General features: G+C 32.9%; 1 protein-coding gene and 1 long non-coding RNA gene across 2 annotated transcripts; both read right to left on the reverse strand.

Annotated features, from left to right (window-relative positions):
• Positions 1-5,185: 5,185 nt before the first annotated feature.
• Positions 5,186-7,757, reverse strand: LOC110813180 (ephrin-A3 protein). The gene is made up of 2 exons (XM_022040215.2): positions 7,619-7,757; positions 5,186-5,542 (listed from the first exon to the last, which is right to left on the reverse strand). Exon 2 carries the CDS (start codon positions 5,528-5,530, stop codon positions 5,252-5,254), a length of 279 nt encoding a protein of 92 aa, XP_021895907.1. The 5' UTR covers positions 5,531-5,542; positions 7,619-7,757; the 3' UTR covers positions 5,186-5,251.
• A 2,866-nt stretch (positions 7,758-10,623) lies between these two features.
• On the reverse strand, positions 10,624-11,896 carry LOC148253808 (uncharacterized). Its single transcript, XR_015819066.1, has 2 exons — positions 11,799-11,896; positions 10,624-11,455 (listed from the first exon to the last, which is right to left on the reverse strand). It is a non-coding gene; the product is annotated as an uncharacterized LOC148253808 (long non-coding RNA).
• Positions 11,897-12,437: the final 541 nt, after the last annotated feature.

Raw genomic sequence — 12,437 nt, forward strand, 5'->3', positions numbered from 1 at the left:
ACACAGTCGTCTCATCGGCTACTGGCTATCAGCACGCTATGCACGGCCTTGCTACGTGCTGGGCACGCGTGTAGGTGGCGATATCGCGCACTGTGCACCTGTTAGTTGCCTACCACGCGTGCAGGTGCAACCTTATTGCGCACTGTGTGCAGCCATGTGGCGTAATGTGCACACGCGGGGTTGCTCGTGCGGGCTAACAGCGTGTCGAATCGCGGGCTTATGGGCTTTGCTTCCTGCCTCGTTGATTTTTTCCTTTGATACTTGTCATTATGGTATAGCAAAATATCATAAAATTTAACTATTATGGGAGGTTTAAATGGCCAAGAGGCCCAAAATAATGGAGTTCGATGCATGTTAAATGCAAAAGATTTTCGGGGTGTTACACAACCAGACCTTGTGGATGAAACCACTTTTAAAGGTTTTTTTGTACAATATTTTTTGTTTATTTCATTTTGATTTTTTATTTTAAATTTGGTTGTGTGTTGGTGGGATGCTGTGGTGCTTGCTAGGTGCTTAGGAATGGGAAAGATAAGAGAAACAAATAAATTTGAACTGATAACTATTACAAGAATATTTAGCTCAAAATGGAAATTAAAAAAAAAAATAATAATGATGGAATGAAATTAGCACACATTTAAGAATAAGCAGAAAATGAAATGGAAATTAAAAATAGTGGAATGTGAATTTTCACAATAGTGAGTGATATGGGTATCTCAATACATATATTTATACATATACATGTGAATTAATGTTAAGAGAAAATTAAGAAGATTCGGAAAATAGAAATGCACATTCAAAAAGTTATATTTTTGTATATGATTAAAGGATGCAATAATGGAAATAGGGAAGGTAAATTAAAAGAAAAGAAAAAGCTAATAATGATATTAAGAGTTTTGTTTTGATTGTTAAGTAAAATTTTTATCTAAAAATGAGGATAAGGATTTCGTTTTATTTGCTTGGTAAAATAAGGGGCAATAATAATGGAAATAAGAATTGGGTTTTGTGTTAAAATATAACAGATGAAGTAAACTAATAATGACTTAAGGATTTGGCAAAATCTCTAAATATTATATTTAAAAATGTCTAATTGCAAAAATGTTTGTCTTTTGGTAAGGAATTTAAGTACCCTAGAAAATGTAGAAAAGAAATTAGCAAAATCTACACTTACACGAATATATATATGTAAATTATAAATTGCAAAGCAAAAGAATATGGTTAACATAAGAGGAAGCTAATAAAGGAATGCCAAAAATCATGGAAATTCGTAACAAATCTATTAATGAATGTACACACATAAAGAATTAAGTGGGAAGTGAGAGGAAAACTTCAAGAATTGAAATAAAAATAGATTAGACATATATAGACTAATATTAAAAAGAACCTATAGAGAAATTATTAGTGAGGAGTGAAATGGAAACCCTGCAAAAATTTGAACGGTAGATATTTAAATAAATAGATAATAAAATAAGATGGAAAATTTATAATAATTGAATAACATGGAACGAACACCCAAATAAAAAATGTGATTAAAAGTAAGATAGAAATTATATGAGGTAAAAATGGAGGCTATAACAAAGGATGATTAAATTGGAGTATATACATACATAAAGACATAGGGGTAAATAAAAAAGCAAGGGGTTATGAAGAATTAAAAATATAAAAAATCATAAAAATAAATAAAAAAATCGACGTAATTGCAAGGAAAACAAAAAAAAATACATGAAAGAGAGGAACAAGAAATAAAGGGTATTGAGAAAACTTGAAATCCATTTAACCGCGTATTAAGGAGGTGAATTTTCGTATATGGCCAAAATTCAGCAAGAAGTATGGTGAACCCTACCCATAGTTAAGTGTTAATGTTTAATTCAGACATGGATAGGAAAGTGTTTAGTGTTAGTGTTCACCTAATAAATGTTACCACCATGGCACATTATGTTAAGTATAAACTGTTTATGTGATATATGAGGTTCTTATTATCGTCACTGATATTAGTTAAAATAGTATCATACGATGAAATCTCAGTATGCGTGTAAATTTTAATGTAAGCAAAAGTGTAAAGGTGAGTGAAAGTGCAAATATTAGTACAAGTGACAAATGAATGTAAGTATAATAAAATTAAAATTCTAAACTAAGATAAAAAAATTAAAATAATAATTAATACAAATAAATAAGTGAATAAATTCAGTTAAAAAAAATTATAAAGAAAGTTTTCATTATGAAGTTTTTAACAGTTTTAAAGTTAACATCTTGTTAAAAAGAGTTGTCAAAAATATTGTCATATTTTTACTGAGTAAGTGAAACTCATTCGTATTCATCGCGTCATCTTTCAGATCAGTAGACCCAAGAAGAAGTACCTAATATGTAAACGACACACAAACACATCGAGGATCCTACTAGACTTTTGAAAATCTATATTGAAGATATTTTTAAAAAACTCTAGTTAATTCTTGTAATGAAAATTTAAGTGTCACACCTCATGCTTTTTGGATCTCATTTCTAGAGTTATAAAAAGGATGAGAATGTTATATGATGAACAATATTGGTAATCTACATACATGTATATAAATATAAGTGTTAATTATGTTTGCTTACTACCGTGTTCACATGAGGGCGTGAGTCGTTATACTTAATAAATATGATACAATGTTATCATACATTGTATTGATGCATTAGAAAATTAATATAAGTAATAGGAAAAGTACAAAAAGTTAGAACAATGCAGTAGGAATCAAACTTATATCATTATACAGTGAGTATAAATTTTATAAAAAAAAATGACTAAACAAAAATAAGGTACTAAAAAACTAAAAAATTTTAAGAAAACTAAGTAATAAAGGATAAAGCTGTAGGCAAACTAACAAGTATATAAAGAAATAGAGAAAAAAAAAAATATAAGAAGGCACTGTTAGGTAGTGAAGATAAATTTATTAGTGTGATAGTTAATATTTAAAAAAAATAAAGTACTAAAAAGATAAAATCCCTAACCACACTAACAAATAAATAATAAAACATTAAAGTTATTAGAATTGGCCTAACTTGTTTAGGAATCTACTTTATCTTTATAATATTGAAACTAATGAATATAAAAGGAATGATTTTCATTCCAAAATCAAATATAAAATAAAGCATTTTTGTAATTGTTTTTTAAGAAATAAAGGATTTTATAAATATAAAGAAAAGATATAAGGTTTCACCGTTTATTATTTAATACAAAAGATTTCTTAAGGTTTGTCCTTGCCACTACGACCCTGCGTGCTTATTTCTTAAGACATCATGACTAGGAATATGCAAAGGGTGGTGGATATTGGACAGCTATGTCAGTCTCCATATTTGCGCCAACTGTACTCGTCCCATATCCAAACTGGGTGACAGGCAGATAAATTATTAAATCCATAATTGGCTATCTCTTTTACATGGTTATAACTGAAATCATAATTCTGTTAATTATAGATTTTTATCTACCGAATTTAGAATGAGTTAGAATAGTTTTAGCCCTTAATGCCCATTTCTAACCACTAAAGAAATTCATCAACTACGTTATTTTCCTTTTAACACTGGATTTGAAAACAATTAATCTCGAAACCCTCTGGATAAAAGTAAGCAACTATTTTATACAGACAGATATCTTAAGGAACTTTGATTTTTAATTTCTCTCAAATCTCGCAGGCAATGAAACCCTCCATACTTTATACAGACACGCTTACGAACTTGTGCAAGAAATTTTTTATGCAAAAAATTATATGACCACAGGCCCTTATATTGTCCAAGCCGTTCAAACATAATGTAAGTTTTTTATTTTAATATTTGAAATTATTTTCAATGCCATGAAAAATGTTCACACCTCTTCTAAAAATTACAAGGAGCATAGTACAAAATTTGGACATGCTTGATAATTAATTTATTTGGGCAAATTATCTGAAATGTGTATTTTCTGTACATCTGATTCTTGAGTTACCATTTAAACCATACATACTTCTACGATAAACTCTTTTAAGTAATAAATCATCAATAGACGACTGCAAAACAAACTGTTACGGTAACAGAAAGAGTTGCTCGAATCCAAGTTACTAAATAAGAAAATTTTAATTCCCAACTGATCTCCCTCCAACCTAAATCCATAAAATCAATTCTAAGACATGTATAAAACTGTATCACTCCCCGTCACCCTCAGGAAAATTTATACAATATTAAAAAGTGCATTTGGTTAATAAAAAATGAAATACCTTCTTTCTTTCTTGACAGTCTGACTCCATTAATTTTTCTCCCATTCAATTTATGGATCTCCAAGAGATCCACACCGGAATGATATGGAGTTTGCTCAATGGCAAGAGCAAGCAGGGAGAAGTACCATCAAACGAGAAGTCATCTGCAATAGATTTAAAAGGCATCGTCCAGTGCCGAACAGTAGATTATGGAGTTTAGTGGACATTTACAAAGATTTGTAACCATTTAGGGTTTTGGAGGATTGAATGGTTTCCAAGGGATGCAGGTGCTAACTTCAACAGATATGAAATCAAAGAAAAACTGGTTAGGGCTCCTGAAATGATTTATATCGATGTTTTCAAATGCACATACAGACGTAAAATCCTGATACGGAAACCAATCTAATCTAGCGCTGAAGGATTACAAGTCTTTGCAGATAAGAGAGAAACATTAGTTTATACAGGAGACAATCTGCTTGTTCCAGAACAGACTCCAAGATTCACATTGAAAGCTGTAGAAAGGATCTGCAATATTCACACAATTTGTTTTTTGAAACAAAAGTACAGTATGGAATATTCACACAATTATCTTCTTTAACAATTTTCTGTGATTGTTATGATAAATGATACACCAAATCATCTTGTAATGAACTCAGGTACAGTATAGATGACAACAGTAATAATAACAATTTCAACTGATTTCAGATTCTGCTATAGAGCAAGTACATTTGCAATTTTAAGCTTCAAATGCTAACATTTTAGATGGTCTGCGAGCTGAAAGTACAAAGAATGTGATATGCTTTCTAAAATATGACTCAAAGCTTGTCAGCCTATTACAACAATCTACAGGACACAAACAGCCGGGAAAATTTTTTCTTAAGATCACAACACACACTCAGGAAACTAGGTGGCCAGTCCCACAAGTATGCCATGTAACAAGGGTTATTAGCTTCCCCAACAATAAGACTTCATAACTAAATATCTTTTGGATAACTGGACCACCAATGAGCTTAATAACACAACCAAGAGAGATGATTAGCATGAACATGCTAAGCGAATTTCAACTTTCCTTCAGACACAGATGCCTTTGCACGCTCTAATTGACAAACTGCCCTTTGGGTTCCAGTCAATCTAGAACATGAGCCAGCAGCTCCTAGAGTGATTGCGAAGTAGAGATATATAGTACAGAGGAATGCCAAGAGAACCAGAGCTGTTAAGAGGAAACGGTGTCTCTGAGCAAGTGCTGACCAACTACCCAATTCATCCCTTTGCTTTCGCAAAGACTGTGATCTCCGCATGGGAGATGATACAATGCTGTCAAGAACCATGGTTTATCCAACCTGAAATAATACACCAACTTCTGTTCATAAGGAAGTTGCCAAAACAGTTATGCAATCAACAATTGGTTTGTCAAATCCATTTTCTTCTTAAATTAAAAAAAAAAAAAGACTACATCCACATACCCAAACAAGAGCGTCAGTCCAAACAAAGAGAAACAAATATTTGCAACTTTTATTAAATTTGATAGTGAAAATAATTCCAGCACCATAAAAATAAGTGGAAAGAGTTGGCAATGAAAGTTCAAATTTGGATGGAAATTTGATATAATTATAACATTTGACAGTTGCTGTTAAACCCTGCCTCAGGGCAGAAAAAAAGAGATGTATGTCTTTACCAAACAGCAAGAATTCAGACAAATATTATAATCAAACATCCAAAGGTATAGCAAAGTACCAGTTAACCCAATGCGACAAAGAGAACAGAAACAAATGTTGCCTCCTCATGACTGAGGCTCACATGAAAGTAGAAATAGATTTGAGGATTAAGTAAAAATTATTTTCATCTAAATCAATTCCTGATTTAGCTATTGAGGTAAGAATATAGGGGGGTTCTTTTGTGTTTGCTAATAGCATGTCAGGGGTGCTCTTGTGAATAGAGGTGGAACTTTAGTCAGTAAGTTCCAATTTCCAGGCATCGCATCTCATTGATATAATCAACCATATAGCATTTTGAAGAATTTCAATTTTTGCGATGATGTATTATCTTCAGCAAGTAGTTGGTTTAATTGGTCATGATGACCGGAGTTCCCTGTTTGGAATTAAAATCCTAGTGGATTAAAATCTGGTTTCCCTATAAAAGAAAAAAGAACAGAAAAAAAAAACACTTGTCTTCAAATTCTTCTTTCTTTTTACACCACAAAATCTGCAGCTTTTTCTCCATTAAAATATGCAAATTATCGCCATCAGACTGCAGTAAAACTACATTTAAATAAATTCCTAGTCAAATTTCAAAAGTGATTCAAAGAGGAGGAAAAGGCATCGGAAGGGAATTAAAGCTAAAGGATCAAGTTTAGAACAAAAGGCTCAAAGAAATATCTATCACTTTTTACTGTTTCGTAGAATATGGTGAATAAATTACAGATTTACATCAATAACTGCAGTTAAAGCACATTAATTGCACCTAATTGCCCAGCCTTAGAAGCCAAATCAACAGTTTTAACCAAAAAAAAAAGGTTAGGTTGTTTCTTCTCATTTATAGATGCAAGAAAGGTTAAGATGCCAAAAATGCAAGGATGGCCATGCTTAAGCTGAAAAAAGCTAAAGGACCAATAACCTAAAGGAATAATTAAGAAACTGCCCCACTAGTTAGCTAAGAGAAAACTTAGAAAACTACCTAAAATTCAAGAGATTCGGCGGACATGAACCAGGAAGAAGAAAACCAACTTGAACACATAAACCAACATAAAATTCTAAAATCTAATTAATCAACATAACACGTGAAATTGGGAATGGTATTCTTTAATTAATCAAGAGGAACTAATTCAAACTAATGCATAGGTTTAAAGGCAAAAAAGAACAGATGGAAAATGGACCAACCCTCATCAGTATATTCACCACATAATCCCAAATCCTTCTTCTGGGCAACTGATCTGTTAGACTCTAACAGATCATGATAAACTCATTCATTGAAATCGGCAACAAAATGTCATAGAAACCCAAATTTCATATCCTCTTCACCAGCAATATCTCTTAGAATTACCTTCCGAAAACTGACTGCCTGATAAAAATACATAGTCGCACAACAAACCTTCCAATTATCTAAAATAATGACCGTTCTCAACTAATACCTTCTCTCATGCAGATCTTACGCCATTCTTTAATTGCTTCACAAAACTCTCTGCCGAGATATCTTTAATTGTTCTATTCTTTATTTTCACCGTTTACCACCTATCTATTCTTTAATTAGGGTAGGAAGGTTCAAAAATCAACAGGCAATTAATGAGATCGTCCAATCAATTAGGGAAAAAGACAAAATAGATTCAGCAAGAAATATGAAGGAAAATTGAGGTTGATCGAAATAATTAGACACAGATCTGGAGAGATAAAGAAGAGAAAAAGAAGGATAAAGAGACTTACAGACAGTCAAAGGAAGCTGTATCGAAAGAGAAGAGAAGCCTTTGATTATCTTCTCTCTCTCTTTTGCTTTTCCTGGTTTTGGTTGAGGGGGTTTGATGGCCTGATATTTGGAAGAAAAAGAAACCCACAATACAATGCTAAATTGGGCATTAACGCGCAGGGGCATTAAGAAATCAGGCGATGTGATGTGATGGCGCTATTTATAGTCGCTTGATTGATGGACTTGGGCAGGATTGACGCCTCGGAGCTCCAATGGCTGTTGTCTCCTGCAAACCCGACCCGTCAATACAAATTCTATAAATATATATTTTCTTTTTTCAAATAAATTAATCAGGAAAATTGACAAGAACAGCCATAATTTTGTTGGAGACAGGTGACCATCACTCACAACACCAAGTTTTTTTTTTTTCTTTGAAAGAGATACAACACAAAGTATTCATATCCGATGTCATATAACTTCTACATTATAAATTGTTCAAAATCACATGGGGGATATTTAGGCTATATCTAATAATATTAGATATGATAGAAAAAATGGTGGATAAAGTTTATTATTATCTCGGCAATTCTAATATTATTTTTTTTATATTTTTGGTTATTATTGTCATGACTTTCTCTTATTGGGTATGATCGAAGGACAATATTATAAATAGTAAAATATTATTATTATTACAACAACGTAGAAACATATCCATCCCTTAAAACATATGTACATTATATATATATACAGTACGAGATTCTAATTACATTACAACTCTTGAAAATGTAAAATAATAACCTCAAACATGATATATTTAGAACCTACCTTTCGAAAAAATCTCGCCCAATATTACCCACTATTATGCACTATTATTTTTAGTATCTAAAAGGGTAACATGTGAGTAAGCGATATACTATAAAATTGTAGCATTTTTGTTAGCAATATATCATACATTTATACTCAAGCATAATAATAGATACAAAATCATACATATAAATCATATGTGTGCAAAATAGAGTTACAGTACTTCATCATACAATGAGTCTAATTTCATCAATGCTATGGAGGTATAACAAATATGTACAACCATATCTTGCTTAGGACAAATTTCCAATAAAGCCAAATTCGTAAACCTAGTGGGCACGCAAACATTCCTAATACACTGAAACACAAAATCAGCGTGTATATGCATAAACAAACTCCTAACAAGGTATAGGTGGGTTCAAAGTGTCGATGAGACCAGCCTTCCCCTATAATGATTAGTTAACACAATTTCAAAACCTTGTATCGACAATGAAAGCGTAATAATACTATGTTTAATTTTAAAATCAAAATTTCACATATTGATAATTCAATTTAATTTCAAAATCAAAATTTCACATTTTGATAATTCACGAAATGCTCGTAAAATAATTACATATTTAATTTTAGCAAAATCTCTAATTACAAAATAACGTCATTAATAATTTATACTCAAAATACCAAAATCGTGCTAACAATACCATAGTAATCACTTACCTCAACTCTTGCTAATTTTTAAAATTTTCTTAAACCTTTCCATTGTCCCCACGACGTAACGGCCTATTTATGTACCATTTTTCTTCCTAATTTCGAGCAAAGTCTTGCATTATTCTATGTCTATATTATTCCTAAAAAATATCATAATTACACTTTAAATAATATTATAAAAATATCTCAAAAATTAAAATTCAAAATTTATAAAAATATAAATTTTTTATACCTCAAAAACTCCTCTGATTTAGTTTCATCTCCTTCACTATTTGGACCTCGATCCCTTTCTTCCTTACCTCTCTTATTTTAAAAAATTCTCTCATAATTCCTCAAAATTTTCGCATAATTTTTCTCAAATTTTCTTCTCTCACAAAAATTTAAAATTTTTCTTCCTCTTTATCTCGACATTCTCCCTCTTCTTTTTCTCTTATCTTCTTTCTTTCCCTTTGTCCTTAAACTAAGTTTTGATGTGAGCACGACTAAGCTGAGAGACATCCCAAAATTTCAAGCAGAGTCTGAAAAGTGATGCCCACATACCGGAGGGAAAGAATCTACAACTTGGGAGAATCTCGTAGAAAGTAGGGAACTCACGAGCAAGTGGTAGCCCACAAGATTGTTGCCCTCATGCATAAAGCAGCACAGGAAGGGGGTGCTGCACACCAAACACGTGCGTGCATAACTAGGACGTCGTGCACATGTAAGCCAGTACAAGTGTATCTGCGTGCATATTAACTGTGCAAAGAAGAGTCCCTACATCCACTTGAACTTGTGAGGCTGCAGGAATGTAGATTCCTTATACCATTTAGACTCTCGTAAGTCTCGACCTAAAAAAAAAACTATTTTCTCTCCTAATTTGTTTCTTAAAAAGATTTGTCACCAAGAGAGGCCTAAAAGATCAATGGTTATAGGCTCAAAGTGGACATGAAGGGCCAAGGGCTTGGGAGGTTGCATGGTAAGAAGAAAGACCTCGGGATGGCCCAAGAGGAGTCTAAACATGGCACAATTGGGCATGAAGGTCTATGGTCGACATAATCCGTGCATGTGAGCAACTTAGCTCACATGGGGGAAAGACATGTGAGGAAAAGGGTACTTATAAATACGAGATCTTCCCATGTGTCTGAGAGGACACTCGTTCCTCTTCTTTTTCGCATATGATTTTTGTGATTAATTTCCTTTTTCGAATAAGGCTCAACTTTAAGAAGAAGTCTACTCCAAATTGAAGATAAAATTTAAGGAGAAGATAAAGGACACATGATGAAATTCGGCCATGAGAAGGGAGAGTTATCTATTTACATATTTTAATTATTATTTTATTATTCAATGATTATTTTAAGTGTATTTAATTATTATCTTAAGTTTAAGATTAAGATAAGTTAGAATTTAAATATAGTTTGGATTAAATTCAAGTCTTTGTTTTTGTTTAGAATTAGTTTGGTGAGTGTTAATATTGTGACATCCCAAAAGTTAATTAAGGCATGTAAGTGTTAGATATAGAAATAGAATAACGAGTGCATGATAAAAATTATATGCAGCAGAACAAATTAATATAAATCTTTTACAAATATATGAGTTCCAATTACATACATATAACTGAGATCAGAAGTGGCTGGAAAATATAAAGTCAAAATACAAAAAAGGGTCACTTCTTTCACTAAGCTATTGGACTCATTAGAGTGCGAGAATGATCATACACTTAAGTTTTGTGGATCCATGGGATCCTCATAAACTTCAATGGGTAGGTCACTTGGCAGTTCAAATTTTCTTTCTCATCTGGGAGGGGGAGTGTGGAAAGAGTGAGTTTCATATGCTCAGTAAGGAAAACGATATTTAAATAACATTGTAAGGTTTTAAAGGTGAATTATTCTAACATACATACTTATTATTTAATTACTTTATAGACCTATTTTACCTTATGAAAATAATTTATTTATTAAAAAAAACATCATATTAGTATAATTAAAATAAACACATATTATACCAAAAATAGAGAAAATCAAATAAATCATGAAATGCTCAGATTTTGTGTCATGCTTCGCGAAGTCATTATGACTTCCATCTCTGAAGGTAGATACAGATTTTTGACTGCCCATGTGGAATGATGAGATCAGATACAAATATGCCAATTTGCTCAGACACATTTCTGGCTTGCCAAACCATGATACAATCTGTGACCACAATCATACCAACCATAGTAGTCCTACCAGATATTCCATAGTCACGATAGTACTTAGCCAAAGGTGATTCCTAACAGATATTTGAGTCACTACTCTCACCAGAGGGTACGTCGTTATCCACAGGGAGCGGTCCTCTTATGTCTTTCCAAACTAGATAGGGGAACAGATACCCTTAAGAGATAAAAAGTCTAATGAGACACATGATACATTATGCATGTCAATACAGATACATACTCGGACCATTCATACTTCATTCTGTATTTCTCTTTCTTTTTGTTTTATTTCTTTTATTTTTCCAGATAACCTTACTGGTTTCATATTATTCTAATCACATGCGAATTATCAAGTGTTTATAATTCATATAACATGCTTGAAATAAAAAATAATTCAACTTATTAAACCTATAAACATAAAAGCATGCAAGAACAGGTAAATCACAATTATCAATTTAATCTCTTTTCTTTTTGTCTAAAAATACCCCTTAAGATGTTTAAAGAAATACTAAATTTCTTACCGAAACTTTGATAATTTCTTCTATACCGTTATGTTTTTCTTCCTTTCCTTCTCTCTCTAGATCACTTTCTCTTTTTCTTTAATTCTTGAAAGGTGGAAGAATGGAAGTGTGGGAAAATGGAAAGAGAGGACCTCTATTTATAGAAATTGAGAGCTACTAGATTTACGCCAAGTGTCAAAATCCGATGAAGAGAGAGGGAAAAAGATGCTTCACATGAAAAAGGGAGGAGGAAAATCTCCTTTACTGGCAGTGGCGGCATGTTATCTAAGGTGGGCGATGACACACTGCTTTAGATGGCAGTGGCCTGGCCGACATGCTGCAGGCTAGCCTACAGGTGCACGACCTAACCTGTCGCGTACACAGGTCCTAGGCGCACTGGGCGTCGCACGTGCAGGCCCCAAACACACAAGGGCCTTTCCGCGTAAGCTTGCTGCATGGACGGTGCGCGCACACTGTGTGGCACCTGTCCGCATGCACATAGCGTGTGGCGCCTGTCCGTGCTCAAGGTGATGCATGGACGGTCCGCCTGAGTGCGATAAGACGCACGCAGGGTTGACTTCATGCAGCACGTGGGCCACTCCCTTTCCCACAGGATTTTCTCCCGTTTTTTTATTTTTTCAAAATTCATTTTTAATTAAA

The sequence above is a fragment of the Carica papaya genome, chromosome 5, assembly GCF_054855325.1.
Source record: "Carica papaya isolate Zhongbai chromosome 5, ASM5485532v1, whole genome shotgun sequence".
Classification (NCBI taxonomy): domain Eukaryota; kingdom Viridiplantae; phylum Streptophyta; class Magnoliopsida; order Brassicales; family Caricaceae; genus Carica; species Carica papaya.